The following is a 24,171-nucleotide window of genomic DNA, read 5'->3' as shown; positions in this document are numbered from 1 at the left end:
ACTCAGCTTTTTTGATTGACCTTGCAAGTCCTGTTCTGGGTGGAACCACAAAACCTATGACTCTGGCCATTGTACTGTCTGTAACTCAGTTGCAGGGTGTTACCGATCTCCTTATAGCCTAGAGTCAGGGTCTTTAACCTTTTTGTTGGATAAATCAATCTGGAGGGCTACTTTTTTGATATAGTCTACTCAAAAAAATTTTGTTTTACTTGTTGATTTGATTTTATTCTACTTGTTGATATGTTTTATTACTGTTTACAATGTTAACATACATAAAAAGCCAAGATTATATAAAAATATGTAATAAATGAATATTAAAATTGAAGTTATTAATAGAATGTGCTTGGCGGGCAACTCACGTGTGGGCAACCAGGGCACCATGATGGAGACCCCTGGCCTACCATCTTTGTGGAAAGCAACAATTATAATTCTCAAATCCTCAGAAAGGGACAGACCTTACCAATCTTACGTTCTGCTTAAGCCACACTGGCAAAGTTGATCGATCAACTTGGTCATCTGCATGTTCTGGATCAGATTTGGCTCGTATTAATAAGGTAGTAAAGATATTAACTTGCTAATCTTCAAAACATGGTAAGGAGCGTCACATTTCCGTCTTATGTCAGAGGTATTCAGGCCAAACACAATGTTCTGGTTAGCTGGCCAATCGGATGACACACACAGCGCTTTTACAACAATGAGTTTCTACAAAATTAGAGCGTTTGAGGAAGTCAGTGATTTATGGAGCAACAATGTCGAAAATAATGACTTTTTTTAACCATAAACCACGCAAACCCCTTGTATTATACCAAATACACAAAATAACATTTTAGCAATTAAATAGGTGCTCTTTAATACAAGGTATAAACAGGGCCCAAGAAATCACTATAGCCAACTGAAGCCAGTAACTAAGTACAAGCAGACTTAAAAAATATTAGTCTTCTCACATTTAATATAGGAAATGCCCTGTGTCCGAAATTGCATACTGTGACCAGTCTGGTATAAATAAATATACAAAGGATACATTTTTACTTGCACTTAAAAGTGTCACCAGACTCTGTTTTCCAGTATTAACTGTACTGGTATATTTAGCGGCTCCTCAGATCTTGTGGTCTCGTAGGATAGAAAAGAGTTCATCTCATGGATTATAAGAAATTTTGGCAAAAGCAGATCCTCTGGCTGGGTATTTCTCACATACTGTTTTAGACATACTTTTTATTTTGCATAGGCCTACTCTCACCTAATAGTCTTGCACTAATATGACTGAAATAGCTGCTTGAGCACGTTGTATGGCTGCCAACCATGTGATGTGATTTTGGTCACCCAAAATCTTCAGTTTAAAACTGAAGATAAAAAATTAGAATTAAGATTAAATGACACTAGGGCTCATAAAGAATGTGTTAACAGTTTAATCCATAGGCTAAACTGTTGCATTCTAGAAGTGAAAAGCATATATCACGACTAGATTAAATAGGGACATTTTCAAAACTATCATCATCATTATCATAACAATACATGAACACCATATAAAAAACATAAGAATGTGTGTATATGTTTGTTTGTTGCGTTTTTATGTTTTTAAAGCAAATACATTTATTTCTATCAATAATATATCTGAGTTTAAGTATATTAAATCATATAAATACACCTGGGTGTACACTGACTGTATTTTATTAATGAATAATACAACGTGCTGTAGTGTATTTGAAATGCAATGCAAGTCTTCTGCAGAAGGTGGCGACACTTTACAATCAAACAAAACGGTATCGTCCTTTGACGCATGCGCAGAAGGACCGCTGATGTTAGTGTAGAAATGGCGTCTTCCATGGGAGGGATGTTCCCTGGTCAGCAACCTCCTGGATCTCATCAACCTCCAGGTCCTGGCGGTCCAGGTCAGCCAGGGCTTCTCACGGGTACTCCTGGAAATAGAGGAGCAAACAACACTTTGGTAGATGAGCTGGAAGCTTCTTTCGAGGTAGGAATAGTCAGGAAACCGGTGCTGTTTACACGCCACGCCATTGATAGAAAGTTAAAATGCATTGCAGAATACCTGGTTCTGGACAGACAACAGATTTTATACGCTTTGATATTTAAAGTTAACCATTTAAACACATTTGCGTGCAATCAATAGTTAAAATGGGTTGTTTTAATTGCTTTGTTGCGGACAGAAGACGTGTATCAGATACTTTCTGCAAGCCTTAATATTAGATTTTTTCTTCCAGGCGTGTTTTGCATCTCTAGTGAGTCAAGACTATGTGAATGGGACAGACCAGGAGGAAATTAGGACTGGTAAGACGTTTTAATCTCTTTTTTTTTAAATATTTCAAAGTATGGTACTTTGATGACGTGGTACTTAAAGATGAGCATATTCGTATACCGTATAGTTCAAAGCACTGTACAAAAACATGGAAATGTTTACAGTTATTTTTATATGTTTTATATATAATATACTTTACCAGTGACGTTCTCTAATGTAATGTAGTATTTTGTGGATTTACTATTGTGTTTTGTGTGTTTCAGGGGTAGATCAGTGTATACAGAAGTTTCTAGATGTGGCCAGACAAACCGAATGCTTCTTTCTTCAGAAGAGACTGCAGCTGTCTGTGCAAAAACCAGAACAGGTGGAAAAAGAGGTAAACCCTATGCCAGAATTAAGATATATTTCTGTGTTATTATTTAGTGCCATTGTAACGTCTGAAAAAACACTCATATAAGCTATGTACTTTTTGGTCTATTTCAGGATGCATCAGAACTTAAGAATGAACTACAGAGAAAAGAGATGCTGATTCAGAAACATCTTGGCAAGATTCACCACTGGCAGCAGGTGTTGGAGGACATCAACGTCCAACATAAGAAGCCCACAGAACTGCCACAGGGCCCACTAGCCTTCCTGGAGCAGGCCTCAGCCAACCTTCCTGCTCCAATGAAACCAAACTGATACCTGGGCAGAGACTCATAAACTTATTCAGACTGTGTTTAAAGGCTACTTCATAAGTGCTGCCTGGCAACTTGTACCATAAGTCCTTGTTGAAGATTAAGTCAATGATGCGGTCATGTTTTATGTCAGTGAAGTGATTGAACAGCTGTTTATTTTTTGACAAAGGCTTGCAGCTTTACCACAAGTCATTAAATGTCTGACATTATGCCAAGAATGTTATACCTTTATTTATAACTGAATCGATTTGTTAAGTTTGATTACAAGTTAGTCATATTTGTTACTTAACTAGACAGATATGCAGCAGTCAGCTAAAAGACATACAATAAGCGTAGTGCTTTAGTTAGGAAATAGTAGGGAATAAGTGGAACTAAACGGTTTAATTGCTGGGGGATTTTTGATTGTTTATACTTGACATTAACACCTTTTGTACAGTTCAGAATAAATTTTTTTTGATAATTTTCTTTCCAGTTCTTATTTTAGTCTTTCTGCATCTCATAACTCTTCTGGTCTTGCATAAGTTATTATTTAGCAAGCCTTTCCTGAATATTTTCTTTTTCACATTAAATCAGCATAAAGCTTGAAAATTTCCCTTTATTTAAAAATAAATATTTTGGTGATAATAACAATAAAACAACTCCTCAATTACTTTGTGAATCCCACAAAACTTGTGAAGAACAAGCCAGTATGTTGTTTCATGCAACAACAAAAAAAGATTTGGATAAACTTCACAATTTGCCTTATTACTACAACATAAAAAAGAAAGCACCATCATTACTTCAATGCAAAATTTATGTTAAGTTAGTAGTACTTGTTGCATTTTATGCTAATTAGTTTCTAAACTAATTTAAAAAAACAATTCAAATGTGAAATGAAAATGTGCTTACAAAGTTACATCGCAAAAGAAATCTTAATGCTCCTTAAACCAAACCGATACCTGTGCAGAAATTCATAACTGTGTTTAAAGGGCTACATTACAAATGTTGCCTGGCAATTTGCATTATGTTCTTGTTGAAGATTGTCAATGAAGTGATTCACAGAGATTAATGACAAAAAAAAAACTAAAACATTCAAATGTGAGAGTAAAGGGTGCTTACAAAGTTGCATTGCAAAATCAATCTTGTCTCTTAAAATGACAAAGTAATACAAAATCAAGCAAATTTAACTGGAGATGATTTTGATTCTGTACAAAAAAGTATCTCAATAAAAAGAACAATGAAATGCACAAGATTTCAAATCAACTTTACAGATGCAACCCTTTTTATCATGTGCCTTAATCTATTAGATAAATGAAAACCAGCAATCAATACATGTGCAAAAAGACAATAAACACAAGTAAAACGAGGTGCATTATTGTGTAAACATGAAAAAATAAACATGTTTAAGTTTTCTAATTCACTCCCAATAACATAAAATCTATGAAAATATTGCACTTTTCCTGACAAACAGTTATATTACCCTTATTGTTTAGGTTATTGGTGTAACATGACCTTTATACAGTATATAAAATTGCTACAAATCTCATTTGAAGTATTAAAAATATTTCTGAAAATACTATAAAAAATAATTTGTAAAGGTATAATTAAAACATTTCCCCAACCATGTGTCTTTAGTATTTACGGATTTTTTCTTGGGTGAAGATTTAGTTAAACCTTTGAAAATGCAGTCAATAAAGCTCCAGATATAACAAGACAAAATGCTAAGATGAGGACAATGTAATTTCGCAAACCCTGAAAGAGAAAGAGAGACACACACACACAGAGAGAGAAAGACGGAGAGTTAGTTATATTTTAGCACCAAAGGGTATACAAACCCACTCATACATACCATACATGCAAGTATTTACCTTCACTTCCTTGAAAACCACAACACCCCAGAGAGCAGCAATCACTCCAGGAACCTGTAATGTACAAAACAAACAAAATATTCAAAAATGTAATACAAAACAAAATGCAATACAGCAAGCGGTTTTTAGATTACAGATGAAGATGTAATTCTAAATTCAGTCTGTAGAAATCTACCCAATGGAGGAACATAACAGTCCATAATAGTATACAACAGTGTTGTGATTGGAAGAAAGATCTGTTACTTACCGTGGTGATAATAGGAAAGCTCACTACAGCACTTAGATAGTGATTGGCTAGAAACCAGCAGCATGTGGCCACGCCCCACATCAAGCCAGACACAAACCCTGGAAGAAAAATATGCAATTCTATACAAAACCTCAGTAATAAAAAAAGGCTGGGGAAATAATATTAATTTTTACGGGCAGTTTACCTGGCAGTACAGCTTTAGGAAACACTTGTGGTTTATTCTTTTTGAAGGCACAGTACAGGAGGAAATACACGGTACTGGTGAGAAAGATCCCACTATACTGTGCAAAGACATAATCCAGATCTATACACAAACAAATTAAACAAACAAAATATGAATGCCTGTTTATAAAGTCCTATTTGAGAATTCAATAGATGCTCATCACAAAAGTCATGGGGCTTAGGACAAAATGATAAGGGCCTCAACCAAGCAGTGTATAAGTATAGTATGAACCTGGTCCCGGTTGCAAAAAGCACCTTAAGTTTTTCTCTTAAGTATGACACTTAAGGGGTAAATTCCCCTTACCTAAGAGAATAATTTAAGGAGTGTTGCATACAGTATAATCCCTTAAACATTAAAAAGTCACCCCTAAAAAATATGCTCCCCTTCTCCCTCTCATAGTGAGAGGGAGTTTTACTGCGCCGAGTCGAAGTACTCCCAAAGGTGCTATTCCGCCATACATTATAGTTACCCTTTTTAACCCGCTTTGAAAAGCGCCACATTTTATTTTGTGCCACCATATTTGGTTGTATAACTACTCGTTTAAAATAGGGAAAACTTTGATGTGTTTGGTCATTGGTCACTTTATCTCTGTTTGGTACCATTGAATGAACTGGGCTAAGTGCTACCAAAGTGTCGCAGTGAGCCACAGCGGTTCAGTGCATGCACTAAGATGATAGAGGTATGTGTCAACTCTTCCTAGTTAAGGTAATAACATAGTTAAATATGACAAAACGATGGAGTATCCCTTTAAGGGAAAATTACACTTAAGGTGCTTTATGCAACCGGGCCCTTATCATCACAAGGAAAGGACTATGTTTCTAATTGTCCACCCCCAAAACAACAACTCTGGTTTATAATGTGGAAAACTGTATTTACCAAACTGGCTAGCTCCTCTGTATTGGCTATCTGGATCAGCTGCATGGTTTTTAATGTACAGAACTGGAACAAATGATGAACCATACAGCAGTCCAGCAACGACAGCAAGCAGCGACCCACTGCAACAAATAAACATTTAAAGTTTTGCCTCAGAATCATGCCAAACTCAAGCCAATAAAAAAAATACCAGACAATAATTGAGTACACTTTAAATCGCACCATGAAGTTTATTTAACTAAGTTCGGGAGGGCATGCAATCCAACCAATCAGCGCAAAGAGGTCTTTATAGACCCTTTTACTGTTTGTACATAATGATGACGTGGCAGCATATGCACGCGCATTTAGGCAATGGAAGTATGACAAGAATCAGCAGTGAAGCAACACAGACAAAGAAAGTTATTTTAAAAAAAGTTGAATTTATCAACTTTTTCAACGCAGCTGCCAGATCCGTGTACTATAGTGGAGTGGATAGAAGATGTTAGCAGATGGCCAAAAATAAAGTTGCCAGATACATATATATGTATATTATATTGGTGCAACCAAACTTGAACAACCAGACATTTTGATGCTGGGAAACCGTTTTAATAAACTTTCTGAGTTGCTAACACGTTAGAACCAATGGGGAATAACACCACTTCTGTTGCCCAAATGCACGTGGAGGCTATTTGATCACGTGACCTGTAAAAGGGTCTATATATAGCCGTCCCTCACTTCTGTCCCGTGACAGTTTTTGCAGTATACCCCATCGCCTCACTATGTGCTGGTGCATCTATCCCAGTTATAGAGGGGGAAGTACTCTGGGTATAGTAGTCTGAAATATCAGTTAATAGAATAGATGTAATTTTGCTTTTTTTAAATCGACATAGAAAATATCTCACAAATGTTTCTGCAATGAAATCTGTAATGGAAACCAGGCTATTGTGTAACAATAGCTGTTATGCCAATAAGTGGTCTGATTATTATTTTTTTGCAAATATAAACAAATGACATTAGACTGATGAATATGTAAACATACACAATACGTTTGGAGCGTGGTGTTAATGCATCCACCCAGGAATCATCTGTCGCGTTCACCGTTTCTGAGTTCACAGACTGTGGGTAAAATTGATACAATTAGTTAATTGGATTAAATAAAACTTGGATTTGTTCCAAGAATTTTCCAAATTCAACATATACATACATGGTCTATTAATAATGGTGTTTCTTCAGATGTTGTTGATCTTTGACCGTCACTCTTCACAAAGAAAAACACAATGGCACTGTAAACATACGAAAAAGTAGGTAGATAATGAAAATATATTATTTGAATGATGAGACTCAATGATAACATAACATTTTGAATTGTAAGGCTTACTAAAAAGGATATGAATGCTCATTTACCTGATAAAACAAAGACCCGCTCCACAGTAGTTGAGTACTGGTTTGGATACGGTTTCAGCTTCTATACCAAACCAGCCAAACCTAAAATCACCAAAAATAGTCAGCATGTGTGTGCATATTGCTAAAAACCTCATAGTAAAATATACAGCATTTTTTCATATTTCTTTAATGAACGCAATTTCCTATCACAGACTATTATAGATAAATATAAAAATTAAAGCGCTAGATCTTTAGTGGTTTTTCTTAACAGGTGCTTACCGTGAACTAGCCCAGCCCATAAGCAGATTAAACGAAGCCCATATAAGAAGTCCGAGACCAAGCCCAACAGTCTTTACGATAGGAACTACAGTTACATTACCTAGAAATAAAGCCCATACACAGGAAGAAATTATATAATTTCACTTGTAATACGTTAAATCATATACAAGAAGCTCCTTTTCAGAGTGAATGTATAAGTGTATTACTTTTTGGTGTATGCACAATTACACCCAGAATTCAGGGTTTCAAATGTGGGCTGTTATCAATATTAGCCGGTAAATTATAACAGCATAACAGGTGATCAGAAATTACCAGTGGCCCAAATGGCTCCTCCAAGCATAGCAAGAGGCCAAAATTTTGGGCTGTTCAGAATGATGTTTACCACTAGGGAGACGGTCCATATAGCAGCACACAGAATCCACTGGAAAAACATACCTGCATATTCATACACATGAGGGTGAAAATTAATGAAAACATTGAGGCATGTGTGTGAACTGAGTTACGTGATTTAAAGTATATTTTTTTTTTGCATTTCTCAGAAAATTGCATTAAAATATTGACTTACCATCACCAGTGTCTATCTTTTTCACTGGTACGAAGTTGCTTCCGTAGAAAAGCGCGGAGACGGCGCAGGATATGAATCCATAGATCAAACCTGACGAGTTTGTGCTATTAGAGACTTGCAGGAGCTGAGGAGACTCGTATAGATCACCCGACAGCCACTCTGTATCACAGGCACATCAAACTGAATTGTACTCATTGACGTAAACTACCACATAAAATATGAGTTGAATCATCATAAGTTATTCGGTGTGTTTATTTCTATATACATTACCTGTGTCCAGGTGGTGCTGGGCTGCACCAGCGCACAAAAACAGCGTGATGAGCGCTGCCACGCGAGGATTCATCTTAAACACATAAGCAAGATCCTTAAAGCAATTAACGGGTATTTAAAAAAGAAATAATGATTTTCTGAAAATAACGCTGGAATAATATTACTGCGAGCGAAAGCCGCTCAATGAACAAGTGCGTGACTTCCTTGTCAGCTGACTGTCGTGATCACATGATCGTTCTGCTTCTTGTGCAGTTTGCAATCAATGTGCATTACCGCCATCTACTGGACTCATAGATATGTACTGGACTGAGGTGTGATCACATTGGGATGGAATAATAATAATAATAATAATAGTAATAATAATAATAATAATAATAATAATAATCATAATATAATAATAATAAAAATAATAATAAAAAGATAAGAAAACTAAATTCTACTTGCTAATTGGGTTTCTTTAAGGAAAGCTATAACCGCCCTAACTGAGGACTGTATGCTGGTTATTTTATTTATATACTGTATGCAAGTTTTCCATTGTTAGGTCTTTATTTCCTGCTTTCTTCATGTTTTCCCTTTCTCTGGTGTATTGTGTGCATTCTAGAAGTATGGGTTTTACATTTTCTATTATGTTTCCTCCTGTCTTTTCAACCCACTGATTTTACTAGTTGTAACCTCTTTGTGTACGTTATACAAATGTCTGCCTTTTCCCTCCTTATCCCATCTCTCCTGCCACATTCTGTTAATTTGTCCTTAATAACACTTTTAATTTCTGACCTGGTTAATGTAATATTCAGTTCAACCAGTTCTGATATAACAGCTTTCTTGGCCAGCGTGTCTGCCTTCTCATTCCCTTCCACTCCCCTGTGTGCAGGAACCCATTTAAATCCTACGCTTATGTTTTGTTGATTTATTTTAAAAATGAGTTGATTCATTTCATCTAATAGATCCTGTCTACATGTAGACTTTCCGCTCTGAATGCATGCTAGTGAGGACATTAAATCTGAACAGATGATCACCTTATTGGGTTTTACTTCTTCCACCCATTGTAGATCCAGAATTATTGCTAACATTTCTGCTGTAAAAATGGCCAGATGATCAGTTGCCCTTTTTTAATATTAACATTATAATTTGAAATGTGGACTGCAACCCCTGTTTTCCAAGTCTGAACCTTACTCTATCAACCCAACTACATCATCATTCATCATACCTGCAATAGAGGTTTCATTGAGCCTTATTCGGCACTGCGTGTTGCACATGATTGTGAAAAGCTTGTTCGACTTTATGCAGCTTTATGTAAGACAAAGTTAGTGCAACCATCAACACAGTCAGACAGTCAATCAACGAAGTTAGTCCGACCATTGACAAAGCTAAACTGCCTGCTGTTTTCCCATCCATCTCTGTATCTGCATTTTTCTTATAAGAACTTATAAGAGTTAACATTTTGAGTTATGGACTGAGTCATTTTACCCTGTCATGACAGAGCTCTGGTGAGCTATCAAGTTGGATTTGTGGTATAACAATTTTGGACCTAGCCATAGTTGGATCTGCATTTTGGCGTTGTTGACAGGATCTATGAACATAGAAAGGCCTCCTGGCTTAGCCAGGACTCAATCTAACCTTCTTGCTGTGGGCCAGTGTTACCTACTAAACAACTGTTTAACAAACTGACAAAGTATTATGTGACAAGCTGTTTCCAAACAAAAGCAGGTTGTCATTTCTGTCAGGATCCCACTGCATTGCGCTTGTTTAAGCTATTAGATGCTGCCGCTATAGGACTCTTGTGCAACATCTTATATCAAGGAAGTCTCCCAAACATGATTTAAAAAAATAGTAGCTTCTAAAAAGTAAATCAAACATAGAGAAGTGTAACTGGGATTGTTTATTTAAATCATTATAAATGTTGTAACATACAAATACACTAATCAATTCATCAAAATAACATTTTCAGATTTAATTATAGGGGGAGTAGGATCATTAGTGTGGTTCAAAAGGCCAATAAAGTTTTTGTTTACAGTGTCTGGAATGTCATTAAGAAAGAGCTGAAAAGCACACATTTGTAAATATTCACTTACAATTTTGTTTATAAATATGCTGGATGCTTCATTCACCTTTTTATCCCACCATTCTAAAAATATATCTTCAAGAAGCATAAAATAATCCTTCCGAACTTTGCTTAAATCATTACCAAACATATTTTTGAGCTTTTCCTTAGTATTTCTAATCTTTTCCCGACCAAGTTCCTTAAATTCATTAAACGTACACAGTAAATCTGGATGTTGGAACAAATTTTTTTGCTCGATCAAAACATTTTGTCTTAATGTGGCTGGAATAAGATTTAATGGATTTGAAAATCTTTCACAACTATCAGATGTCTTATATTTTTTCATTTCAAATGCTTTATTTTCTAGTTGTAGTTCTGGGAAAATATTTTGTGTCAAAAAATGGTATGGTATATTATCCTCGTTATTTTTTTTAATATTCTTAAAAGAATCAGCTAAAACATAAAACTTTGAAAAGCCAATTATTGTTTTTATATTATAAGTATTTTTCAATATGTCCCTTAAACTATACAAGTTCATCATACAAGGATTCCGATTTTTGCTGTTTTTAGCTAAACATGGGCTGTTTGTAGAATAAATCCAAAGTTCTTCATAATTTGTATAACATTTGTTTAATATTTTTAGCACTTCTTCAACAATAAAATCTTCACTATGTTTCCCATTTTTTGGAGGAAATGGTCCATATTGCTCATATATTCCATCTTTACGTTTTAACCAAAAATACCCACGTTGATTTGTTTGTTGTTTATTTATTTCTTCTAATGTTTTTCCTTTATTAAGAAGTTCTAAAAGTATCTTATTTTCTTTGTCAGGAAGATAATAATTATTTCGCTGTATTATTTTATAATTATTTATAGCATAATATTGCATATCATAAAATGCATTTTTTTTATTACGTATGACTCTGTAGTAAAGTTTTTTTGCATGTTTAAGAATCCAATGCCCATCCATATTTTCATCTGACAGCTGTTGTGAAAGAGATCTATAAAAAAATAAAACAAATAATGTTAGAAGTGTGTTGCTTATACCGTCTTAAAAAATATGTTTCTTTTAAAATGTAAAATTAAGAATGTATGGCATCGGTTTCTTAAGGACAAGATCAAGATCAGGTAGCCTACTTTCACAGTCATGAACTCACCCATTCTGTAGAACTACTTCAACTACTTCATGATCAGGCACCTCTTTTGGAGAACTACAAGCTAAGGAACTGAAATGAACAATCACAATTTAAGATAGAAGAAGAGAATATACAAATCAAGATTAAAATAAAATAATGAGCTCTCTCTCTCTCTCTCTCTCTCTCTCTCACACACACACACACACACACACACACACACACACACACACACACACACACACACACACACACACACACACACACAAACACACACAAACACAAACACATTCTGGTTTCCATGTTTTGTGGGGACATTCCATAGACGTAATGCATTTTATACCATACAAACTGTATATTCTATTCCCCTTACCTACCCCATTCCCTAACCCCAACCATCACAGAAACACTTCTACTACTTCAGATTTTCAATAAACATAATTCTGTTTGATTTATAAGCTTGTTTCCATATGGGGACATCAAAATGTCCCCACAAGGTCACAAAAACACAGGTATTCCTATCTTTGTGGGGACAATTGGTCCCCACAACGTGATTATTACCAGGTACACACACACACACACACACACACACACACACACACACACACACACACACACACACACACACACACACACACACACCACACAGCCGATGCATGCAGCAAGAGAGTGTCTGCATTTATAAACCACATTAATATGCTGAAAAGGCATTTCTGGTTCCGGACCTGTGATAGCCATCACAATAATCGACCATAGACTCAGAAAAGGAGTTTTAGATTACTACAGACAATAAGGGGTGGTTTCCCGGATAGGGATTAGACTAGTCCTAGACTCAAATTTGCAAACTGAAAACAACTTGCACTTACATATCTTAAAAATACATCAGTGCCCTTTGTTTTGTCTCAAAATGCACACAAAATGCATGTTTTATTAATGCAGTAAAGTTTGTTAAAACTAATTATATTTCATAATTAAACCAAGGTCTAGTCCTGGCTTAACCTAATCCCTGTCTGGGAAACCGCCCCTAAAATTTTAATAAAGTTAAATTTATAGACAGAATATAATCAATTAGATACGGATTTAAAGAGTTTAAATATAAAGGAGAAAACTGCCATTAGCAGTAAATGTTGATCTACTTACGGCTGTGGATTATCGGCTGGATCTTTCTTCATTTTAGACTACAATAAAATAAAAGACATCAGAACCAAATACCTCTAATGTGGGTTTTAAAGTAAAACATAAAAGACTCAAATAAAAAATGAACTCACCATATGTAAGATTAGGGTTGTCAGAGCCTGGAGGCCCACTGTCTCCCAGATCTCCTGCTGTCCAACGGCACCCCAACAATACAAGATTAATTGATTAGTGTGTTTGACTGTGGTCGAATCTATGTGGAACAGTGGGCCTCCGGGTAACGGAAGTGTCTTAGTTGTTCTTTTAACGATGCAGTTATAATACAAAATATATAATATAATATAATATAATATAGTACAGAACAGTTGAAGGAAATTTGGGTTTGTGAAGAAATCAAATATTGGTCCTTTTATATTGGTCCAGGACCAGGAGCATTTACTTGTTTTACCTGCATAACCACTGAGCGCACACCCACACAAGAAGGTTTGCATGTTATGCATACTTCTTCAACAATTAAGTTGTGTTCCTGTGATGTAATATTAATTTAATCTTACGAGCAGTTTACATGACAACAGTTTCCCAGAAATGGGAAACTTTTAAGTGTTTTTGTTTAATTCTGTTAAGACGACAGAATTTTAAGGTCCTGAAAAGGCAAACTTTTGTAAACAGGCTTCAAAGTTCACATTTTTGGAAACTACAACAAAACCTGCTTTTTGCACTGGGGAGACGATAAAGAGCTTAAGGGGGCGTGCACACCAAAGCTTTTATGCTGGCAGCCAGCGTATGTTTTCAATTGTTTACAATGGATGTGCAGCATTTCGCAAAAAAATGCCGCACTGAAATACGGCACTGGGCTGATTTTCTGAGAGCTGAAAAATATTCAACTTTGGGTGAAAAGCTCAGCTCGTCGATGTTACAGTTAAAACTGTTTCTAAATCCCATCAATCGGGCGTTCATTCAGGATGATCACGCATTACAGCCTGCTTAGAAGACACCTCGGCGTGGATGAAGAAACACCACCTCCAGTTGAACTTAGCTTTTTTGGCACAATCAAGATACCCCTTACAAAAGATAACTCTAGTTTTTTTTTAAGTAATACTGCAGTTCCCTTTCAGTCGGTCACTACGACGTCACGTCGTGACCGACGAATTGGGAACCACTTCGCGGGTGACCTATCTACTTCGAGAACTATCAGAAACGCCAATGAACTTGGCATGCAGGTATTTGCATAATGCCGGCGCCGCCCCGCCAGGTGCGTATATAAGGCGCAGGTGCATAATACCAAATCAGCTTTTATTGCTTCGAAGCCGGCAGACATCTGCTCTCGAGAAGCTTTCAAAACTGATCTTCGTAGATCCTGTTCTGTGAAGGGAAGAAAATAAGATCTCAGCTTGCTGAAGTTGGTTGGGCAAAGACACCTCAGCGGAGGCTCGCAGTGTTTTTCTCCACCCTTGCTCTCTCTCTCTCTGTCTCTTTAATTTAGGACTTGAGTTCGAGTTAGTGCGTTGCCTCTCCCTGTGTGTTTCACCAGCTTGCACAAAGAGTGATTTCCCTAAAAGAGCAGCACGTTTGAGCTTTGTGTCTTTTTAAAGACAGCCACTCATTCGTGTCACGGTCGGGGTCGTCTTTTTAAAGATGGATTTCCGTCCGTGCTCCGTTTCTGGATGCGGTGTGTTCATCGCCCCCCCGGGATGGCCACGAGCGTTGTCTTTCGAGTCTGGGGCTCCAGCACGCAGAGGCAGCGTTGCGTGATAGTTCATGCTCCGTCTGCGAGGGCATGACTATGGCGGATTTGCGGAGACGGGTGTCGTTCCTCCGGCAACGGCCCCCGCCTTCCAAGTCTGGTGCTGCTAAGGGCGCAGCTACCAAACTTGCGAAGGATGACCTCCGTATAACGGTGCTGGGTCGGTCTGCTGGTTCGTCCAGTAGTTCCCAGCGCCGTGATCCGTTGCCAGCGGAGGTCCCAATGGAGACGAGCGGCCCGTGTTCTACGGTGTCCTGGCGCTCTGTCTAGCCTCCACCCGACGCAATGTCCACCGTAACGTCGGAAGGGGGGTTGTCAGCCTCGGATGTCGATCCGGATCCGTTCCCGCCTTCGGGCCAGGTTGCGGGTTCTGTGTTCGACCCTGAGATGGCAGCCATGCTCGCTCGGGCGGCGGAGGCGGTCGGCTTGGAGTGGACTAAACCTCCCCCACCCGAACCGTCCCGCCTCGATGATTGGTTCTTCGGGGGTGCCAGGGCTTCTCAGTCCTCGCCCCGGTGCCTTTCTTCCCCGAGGTGCATGAAGAGCTGACGCAGTCGTGGAAAACCCCGTTTTCCGCCTGGAACCGGCCGTTTCAGCCTTCACCCCTCACCTCTCTTGAGGGTGGAGATGCCAAGGGGTATACTGGTATCCCGTCAGTGGAGCGGCCGGTCGCGATGCAGTTGTGTCCGGCCGGTGTCGCTTCCTCCTGGCGGGACCAGCCTACTCTCCCCTCACGGGCCTGTAAGCAGTCTTCGGCGCTGACCATGGCATTGCTGCAGGTTCACCAGGCTAAGGCTCTGAGGGACCTGCACGCGGCTACTGATCTGGCGCTTCGTGCGACCAAGGTCACCACACGCGCCGTCGGGCATGCGATGTCTACCCTGGTAGTCCAGGAACGCCATCTCTGGCTGTGTCTGGCGGACATGAAGGATGCTGATAAGACCCGGCTCCTGAATGCTCCGGTTTCCCAGACCGGCCTGTTCGGCGAGACGGTCGAGGAGTTTGCCCAGCAATTCTCCGCGACCAAGAAGCAGACTGAGGCCATCGCTCAGATCATGCCACATCGGAAGCGTCCTGCGCCTGCCCCGTCCACGTTGGCGCCTCAGCCTGCTCCTCGCCGAGGGCGTCCTGCGGCGGCCGCCTCCGTTCCTCCCTGGGGCTCTTCTAAGCAGCGAGGAACCGGTCGTCAGCAGCCCGCCCCGCCCGCTCAGCCCGCTTTGAAGGGTGGAAAGAGGAGATCGAAGCGGCCCTGAGACGGGCGACCTAGAGATGGAGGGGATCGCTCTTCGGGAGATGGTGAAGGCACCACTCCCCCCACCGGAGGAGGGCCGGTTGGGGAATCTTTTGTTTCAATTTTCTGTTCCGCCGACTTTTCAGTCGGCACCCACAAATTCACAGAAAGAGCGAATTCCACTTCCATCTCTAGGTCTTCAGATGAGTTCCGGAGACACGAGCGGGCTCATAAACCCCCCTCGTTCTCCGACTCATCAGAGGAGAACAAGAGCGACGCACAGGCTCATAACCCCACCGCGCTCTCCAACTTCTCAGGCGGTAGGAGACAGCTACGGGCTCATAACCCATCGTCTTCCTCCTCCTTCGCCAGAGGGTGCATCGAGTGGTGTGAGGTGTCTTCAGCAGAGCCTCCCTTACTCACCCACCCAGCAGCGGACTCAGGTGAGTGTTACCATACACAACACTGCTGTCGGTGCGGCCATTACGCACACACCGGCGATCACCTCCGTTGCGCCCGCCGCGGGTACACCGATCGTGCCTTTAGTCCCTCTCGCTCGGTATATGGGGGCGTGGGAACAGCTTCCCAGCCCGTCGCGTTGGCTTTTACGCACGATTCGTCTCGGCTATGCGATCCAATTTGCCCGGCGTCCCCCCAAATTCTCCGGCGTTCGTTTCACTGCGGTGAGAGCTGCCGATGAGCACGTCCTCCGTGCGGAGATCGCTGTCTTATTGGCGAAGGACGCGATCGAGCCGGTCCCTCCAGCCGAGATGAGGTCGGCGTTTTACAGCCCTTACTTTATTGTACCCAAGAAAAGCGGCGGCTTGCGACCGATCCTGGACCTGCGTTCGCTGAACCGTGCACTTCACAGAATGCCGTTCAAAATGCTGACGCCCAAGCGCATATTTCCATGCATTCTTACAAACGATTGGTTCGCATCTATCGACCTGAAGGACGCGTACTTCCACGTATCGATTCTCCCCCGACACAGGCCGTTTCTCCGTTTTGCGTTCAAGGGGCGAGCATACCAGTACAAAGTCCTCCCATTCGGGCTCTCTCTGTCGCCCCGTGTATTCACCAAAGTAGTGGAGGGGGCTTTAAAACCCCTGAGAGAGAAAGGTGTGCGCATTCTCGCGTATCTGGACGATTGGCTAATAATAGCTCAAACACGTCAGACGCTGTGCGATCACAGAGATTTAACTTAAAAACACCTCGCTCGTTTGGGTCTTCGGGTCAACTGGGAAAAGAGCAAGCTTTGCCCTGTGGAGAGAATCTCTTTTCTCGGGATGGAACTGGACTCGATCGATTTGACAGCTCGTCTAACAGAAGCGCGTGTACAGTCGATTCTGACTTGCCTGAATACATTCAAGAGCAAGAGGGCGGTCCCGCTGAAACAATTTCAGAAGCTCCTGGGGCATATGGCCGCAGCCGCAGCTGTAACTCTGCTCGGACTGCTTCATATGCGACCGCTTTAGCATTGGCTTCACGATCGAGTCCCGAGGAGAGCGTGGCTGCGCGGCATTCACCGTGTTATCATTACACCTGCGTGTCGTTGCACTTTCACTCCGTGGTTAGACCGTGCGTTTCTCCGAGCCGGTATGCCTCTGAGACAGGTCTCCAGGCATGCAATAGTATACACAGATGCTTCAGACACGGGGTGGGGGGCCACGTACGATGGACTTGCGGCTTCGGGGGTCTGGACGACACCCCAGCTGCATTGGCACATAAACTGCCGGGAAATGTGGGCTGTATATCTTGCGCTCGTCCATTTCAGCAACGAGTTACGGGGCAAAGACGTATTAGTTCGCACAGACAACACTGCGACCGTGGCGTACATCAATCGTCAAGGTTGTTTACGCTCGCGTCACCTGTCGCATCTCGCCCGTCACCTCCTCACTTGGAGTCAGAAGAATTTGAGGTCTCTTCGTGCCATTTACATTCCGGGCACGCTCAATGTAGAGGCGGATGCGCTCTCTCGGGCTGCGCGTCCCGGCAAATGGCGACTCCACCCCATAGCGGTTCAGCAGATTTGGAGACGTTTCGGCAAAGCGCAGATAGATCTGTTTGCTTCCCCAGAGAAGACCCATTGTCGCCTGTTCTATTCACTAGCCGACGACTCGCTCGGCGTGGATGCATTGGCACACAGCTGGCCGCGTAACATGCGCAAATACGCGTTCCCTCCGGTGAGCCTCATTGCGCAAACCCTATGCAAAATCCGGGAGGACGAGGAGAGCGTGCTGTTGGTGGCACCGTATTGGACAAACAGGAGTTGGTTTCCAGAACTCTCTCTCCTCGCGACAGCCCCTCCTTGGAAGATTCCCCTGAGGAAGGACCTTCTTTCTCAACAAGAGGGCACATTATGGCACCCGCGCCCCGACCTGTGGAACCTCCATGTGTGGTCTCTGGACGGGGCACGGAGGATGTGAGTCATTTACCGCAAGAGGTATCTAACACTATTGCTGCTGCGCGAGCGCCGTCTACGAGACAGGCTTACGCGCTTAAATGGAACCTGTTTGTCGACTGGTGTTCTTCCCAAAGTGAAAACCCCCGAGAATGCCTGATTAGTGTTGTGCTTTTGTACCTCCAGCTCCATTTGGAGAATAGGCTGTCACCATCCACTATTAAGGTCGATATCGCTGCGATATCAGCTCACCATTCACCCGTAAACGGTAAGACAGTGGGTCAGCACAATCTGGTCATTAGATTTCTCAGAGGCGCTCGAAGACTGAATCCTTCGCGTCCCCCCTCTATTCCTCCTTGGGACCTGTCCTTGGTGCTGAAATCACTCCAGGAAGCCCCATTTGAGCCTCTGCATAGTGTGAGTGTTAAATTTCTTACTATGAAAACATTAACTCTCCTTGCTTTGGCTTCTGTTAAGAGGATAGGGGATATTCATGCATTTTCGGTCGACGATTCGTGCCTTCAGTTCGGGCCGGCTGCATCCAGCGTAACACTGAGACCCCGGCCCGGCTTTGTGCCCAAAGTTCCCACCACTCCTTTCAGAGATCAGGTGGTGAACCTGCAAGCTCTGCCTTAGGAGGAGGCAGACCCAGCCATGGCTTTGTTATGCCCTGTTCGTGCACTACGTGTGTATATAGACAGGACGCAAAGTTTTAGGACCTCAGATCAGCTCTTTGTTTGTTACGGTGGTCAGCAGAAAGGAAAAGCTGTCACCAAGCAGAGAATGTCCCATTGGATTGTGGATACTATAGCCCTTGCATATCAAAAGCAGAATGTGCCTTGTCCATTTAATTTACGTGCTCACTCTACACGCAGTGTGGCATCATCTTGGGCACTGGCTCGCGGTTCCTCGCTAACAGATATTTGTAGAGCTGCAGGCTGGGCGACACCTAATACGTTCACAAGATTCTATAGTGTTCGTGTCGAGCCGGTTTCCACTCGGGTTCTTTCTACTAACTAGTTAAGAATGCCGAGGGTCGGCTCGTGTGTCGGCTTGGAGCCTCTGTTTTGGTGCTGTACATTTGCACCACTATGGAAGGCCATCGGGGCAAAAACGTCACAAAAACTGTTTTTGCCTCTCCTCCACCGCCCTGATAGCTGATGTTGCGGAGCATCCGCTGTCAACCTATCACTGTTGTATTCTCTGTAAACCTGTGTAGGCTAGGCGTCCACATTTGTCCCCTACGCGGGGTTCATTTGTGTGTATAGTCCGTGGGGTTCTAATCCTCCACGTTTTTCCTTAGCAGAGCCTGCTCTGCATCTCTCGGCATACCATGTATTGTTCAGAGACTTTTTTGAGCAACCTGTCGGTTGTTTCATATATTTTATGTCATCCATTTAACCTTCTTAGGGGATGGCTTCCGCAGTGTTCTAGCTCCGCTCAGTTTAGACGCTTCCCCAGTTCGCTGCTTCACTATCGTGGGTTAAGGAACAGGTAGTGACCGGCCTTCTGCATTTCGCCTTAGGTTCCGCCCCTTTATGTGGAGGGCGGAGGGCTTTTGCAGGCACTGGAAGGGTTCAGCTGCAGTGGCGTTTTGGTAGGGATTCCCAATTCGTCGGTCACGACGTGACGTCGTAGTGACCGACTGAAAGGGAACGTCTCGGTTACGTATGTAACCCTCGTTCCCTGAAGGAAGGGAACGGAGACGTCACGTCCCTTCGCCACAGTTTGCTGTTCCATTGCTGTTTTCAGGCCGGGCACTGTTGCTCGGCTTCTCAGCAATAATGATTTGGTATTATGCACCTGCCCCTTATATACGCACCTGGCGGGGCGGCGCCGGCATTATGCAATTACCTGCATGCCAAGTTCATTGGCGTTTCTGATAGTTCTCGAAGTAGATAGGTCACCCGCGAAGCGGTTCCCAATTCGTCGGTCATGACGTGACGTCTCCGTTCCCTTCCTTCAGGGAACGAGGGATACATACATAACCGAGACGTTTTTGTTACACATAGAAAAATGATTTTTTTATTTGCAGTATCTAATAACAGATAGAGCTGCAGTATTACAGTAATACAACAGAATCAGTATCAGTAACTCTCTGATTACATGCCCAACTCAACCTCTAGGCTACAACTGTCTGCTTAAGCATGTTGGGATAATTCACAGCTGTTATTCATCAACAACCGGCAAAACCAACATATCTACAGTTGTGAATCTGTGAGTGATGAATATGGTGACCTTTTCTTCATAGTTTTAAGTGAAACATAATCTAAAAACATTTAGTGAATCTAAAAACACTGAAAAAGGTAACTCGCCCTATAACTTGGCCTTAGGGTGTCATGCCAAGATACTGAAACGCTACTATCAGTCCAATCAGCATCAACTGAACCAGGTTATAGAAGGCCTTTAAAATTACTTATAACGGGTACATTCTTAAAAAGAAAGGTGCTACAAACAGGTTCTTCACACAGCAAATAGAACTATATTTGTGGTTGCCCAAAGTATCTTTCCATCAAAGTTTCTAAAATAATCATTTATTAAGTTTTTATAGTCAAAATAAAATTTCAATGGCATTGTGTAACACTTTTATTTTTAAGTGTGTAGTGTATTTGATTATAGTTGAATCCACAGAACGGCAGTCCCAGAGATGATATAATCCAAGATATATTTAATAAAGTAGGAGTATTAAGGGTGGAACAACGAAAGTTAAATGAAAGAATTTATGATGGAAAGTATACGTGACAGCAAACAATGCTGCACATCTCGAATAAAAGGCTTTTAGACATTAATACAACAATTAATAATATGACACTGTTCGCTTTTACAGTGTACTGTGTTTTGTGAATTGTGTTTGAAACTTTGCATATCTGTCACTTGACAGCCACATACAAACTCTGGAACAAAATTGTTTTGTTGCCCTGGAGTCAAACAGTGCCACTATGCTGCATGTACAAAAGTCCTATTTTTACCACTAATTAATTATTTTCCTTTATTTATCTTCACCTACATTATCCTGATTTTCTATATCCATTATATGATAAAAGCTGGATGTGTATGGGGGTTTTGGCTGTCACATCAAGATACTAAGGTCAGTGCTAAGATTCAGTTTTGGATGCATTCAATCACTCACCCTAACATTCTGTCTGTCAATACAATTATGTCAGTTGCTTGTTTGGCACCTGTATACAGAACATGTATAATACAGTGATTCTGTATATCGGACTAAAACAAAAGCTAAGTCCACTAAAAAAAATAGAGGAAGTATAAATATGAAAACAATGTGTCTCCTTGGTGTTATGAAATATCTCACCAGTCCGGTTTAGGTAACTGTACAGTAAGTTTCAGTTTAAGTTTAAGCAAGCTCTGCTTTCGATTTCTCAGAAAGGTGGAGTGGGTTTCAGCTAGGTGTTTATTCTTTGTTCATTTATTGTACACAGTCCTGCTAAGCAGCTTTTTTTGGGAGATTGAAAAATAGATCATCACAATAAGTCGTCATAATAGATTGACTTCCTGTCTAAAAAAAATCCTCAGTTTCTTTCTATGTGTTATACAAAGTTTATGAAAAATAGACTTTATGACATAAAGTCAATGATAATATTGCAAAAAGTAGGTTTTATTTTACACACATTCCTAACATACAAAAAAACAAAGCTTGTTTTAATTAAATATAAGAAAAGTAAGTCCAAATACATCCATCCATTCTACAAACCTTCCTTTTTCGGAAACAAATCTGTTATATTAATGCACCTCTAAAGCGAACTGTATCAAGAAAATTTTACATTTTATTCAGCCCATCTGCTGTTTTGTTAGTGTTGTTTATTTAATTTCACAAAGCTGAAGTCAGACCACCATGTTTTTCACCAAGCTGAAAGCAGACCACACTTGGTTTTCTTTAAATCACGAAATAATAGAAAATTATAATTATGATACATTATACAACAACTAAATCTAATTTAAGACTAAAACTACTTCTGATGCCACATAGGCTATGTTGCATTTTTTATAACATGTTTAAGATGCAGTTGTTGCCTCTTATTCATCTTTGCTCAAGTTACTTCATGACTTTACTGGAAGAACATTCTGAAGTAATGTTTCTGTAATGTTAATTACTGTATCCACCATTATGTGTACACTGCAAATAAATGTTACTGCCTTTTGTTTGACATATATCAACTTCATTTTAAAAGTTGTAACAACTCATCTTTAGTCAAGATAAATAATAATAAGTTAAAATGACTTGTAAATCTGAGTTGATTGAACAAAAACATTCAAGGCAGCAACATTTTTTTTACAGTGAAGTCTTTTTAGTCACAATAATATTTTTAATGCTAAAATATATTTTTTGTTGTTAACTATGAATTTGTACAGTTTTACAAGAAAGGCAGGAAAATAGTAAATCACTTTATTATTATTTTTATTCAGATGCCCAATTACAGTTATGTGTTAAAGTCTGCATTAAAGCATTTCATGATGTTGGGCGGTCTTTGAAACAAATAGACGCGTGGTCTGAAAATTTTGGTAAGCACTGTATATGTCAATCACATACTTAAAGTAGTGAATCTGTGGGTGATGTGTTTGGTGACCTTTTCATCATTCGAGATTAAATTAAATAGAGATTTAAGGATCTCTAAAATGAGTTTCTCTCAAATGAAACTTAATCTAAAACATTCAGTGAAATAGAATCTGAAACTAGCCCTATGCTTTGATTTGCCTCATATAATTATCAACTGTAAAAACTGTATTTATTTATTGTATTACTTTTATTCTCATTTTGGCTCATTGTTGTAAAATGTTAATATGCCATATTGAGCATGCAAGACCTATAAACACATGCAAGTGGAGTACAAGTTAAAAAACAACAGATTAACTGAATTTAATGACCAAATGTTACCCCTAACAACCCATCATTTTAGCTTTTCTTGAATCAAAAAGCTTGTTCACACAAACCAAATTTTGACTCTGACAGTCTACTTTCTACGTTTTAAAAGCAACAAAAGTTCATATCCATAAAAAAGGCGATAAGACAGACAAAAGGAAAGACTACGACCAACAGATGGAGCCCTCTTAATAGAAAAGACCAATGAATTCCATATCCTTGGAATAAGACCAGAGAAAGACTTTCTCCCCATGGTTTAAAGTTTGCAACGAAACTGGTACAAAATAAATTTAAGAAAATTGTCATCTAGGCCCGCTATATACAGTAGTAGGAGAAAATCAATACGTGTAATTAATAATTTGCCCCAAAAACATGAAAATTGTCCCAATGGTCTACTGCTTCCCCTGATATCTTAAATATTTTAGTAAGCATTGGATGGACACTTTTCTATCCTATAAGAGCCGTCAATTTCAAAGAGTGAATAAATTACAGTAAGCCAGGCAGATCTTTTCAGATGTAAATGTAGCTTTTTACCAACACCTGATATGTTTGCAGTTGTTGACGTGAAACGAATTGGTCACATGACAGGGTGGCAGCACAAACATTACTCATTTCAAAACTGCCAAAAACTTCGGTGTAGTCTTTGATGATGAACTGTCCTTCACTGAAAGCATTGCAAAGAGAGAGCGATCATGCAATTATATCATGATCATTTGTTCTTTCATTTTATTCCACCAAAACTTTCTGAGATTGCATCGGGTACATAATGGCTTTAATGACAGGCCAGTTAAATTCATTTAAAAAATGTTAATAAAGTAGTATTAAGGGTGTAACAAAGAAAGTTATATCAGAAAGTCTGACGTCTAAGTCTAAATGAAAGAATTTGTAATGGAAAGTGAGTGACAACAAACAGTGCTTTTAGACATTAATACAATAAATAATATGACAATAATATAGAAGTCAAGCAGCACCACGTTTATATGCTGCATGTAGAAAATAAAAATATTGATTTAC

At 40.2% G+C, this 24,171-nt stretch overlaps 2 protein-coding genes across 2 annotated transcripts; one reads left to right on the top strand and one right to left on the bottom strand.

The window, feature by feature from the left end:
• Positions 1-1,775: 1,775 nt before the first annotated feature.
• Positions 1,776-3,391, top strand: med28 (mediator complex subunit 28). Its single transcript, XM_055205516.2, has 4 exons — positions 1,776-1,972; positions 2,220-2,286; positions 2,518-2,630; positions 2,738-3,391. Exons 1-4 carry the CDS (start codon positions 1,778-1,780, stop codon positions 2,933-2,935), a joined length of 573 nt encoding a protein of 190 aa, XP_055061491.2. The 5' UTR covers positions 1,776-1,777; the 3' UTR covers positions 2,936-3,391.
• A 315-nt stretch (positions 3,392-3,706) lies between these two features.
• Positions 3,707-8,780, bottom strand: tmem144a (transmembrane protein 144a). Its single transcript, XM_073864752.1, has 13 exons — positions 8,762-8,780; positions 8,598-8,670; positions 8,328-8,486; positions 8,075-8,197; positions 7,763-7,862; positions 7,505-7,585; positions 7,305-7,383; positions 7,140-7,216; positions 6,125-6,243; positions 5,210-5,329; positions 5,026-5,123; positions 4,779-4,832; positions 3,707-4,662 (listed from the first exon to the last, which is right to left on the bottom strand). Exons 2-13 carry the CDS (start codon positions 8,668-8,670, stop codon positions 4,579-4,581), a joined length of 1,167 nt encoding a protein of 388 aa, XP_073720853.1. The 5' UTR covers positions 8,762-8,780; the 3' UTR covers positions 3,707-4,578.
• Between the last annotated feature and the right edge of the window lie 15,391 nt (positions 8,781-24,171).

The sequence above is a fragment of the Misgurnus anguillicaudatus genome, chromosome 3 (assembly GCF_027580225.2).
Source record: "Misgurnus anguillicaudatus chromosome 3, ASM2758022v2, whole genome shotgun sequence".
Lineage (NCBI taxonomy): Eukaryota > Metazoa > Chordata > Actinopteri > Cypriniformes > Cobitidae > Misgurnus > Misgurnus anguillicaudatus.
This window is presented reverse-complemented; position numbering and strand designations above follow the sequence as displayed.

Coding starts and splice junctions, on each gene's coding strand:
- med28 (XM_055205516.2), top strand. CDS start 1,778: ATGCGCAGAAGGACCGCTGATGTTAGTGTAGAAATGGCGTCTTCCATG. Junction 1,973..2,219: donor AGCTGGAAGCTTCTTTCGAG/GTAGGAATAGTC, acceptor TTTTTCTTCCAG/GCGTGTTTTGCATCTCTAGT. Junction 2,287..2,517: donor CCAGGAGGAAATTAGGACTG/GTAAGACGTTTT, acceptor TGTGTGTTTCAG/GGGTAGATCAGTGTATACAG.
- tmem144a (XM_073864752.1), bottom strand. CDS start 8,670: ATGAATCCTCGCGTGGCAGCGCTCATCACGCTGTTTTTGTGCGCTGGT. Junction 7,863..8,074: donor AGGAGCCATTTGGGCCACTG/GTAATTTCTGAT, acceptor CTTTATTTCTAG/GTAATGTAACTGTAGTTCCT. Junction 7,384..7,504: donor GCGGGTCTTTGTTTTATCAG/GTAAATGAGCAT, acceptor GTATGTTTACAG/TGCCATTGTGTTTTTCTTTG.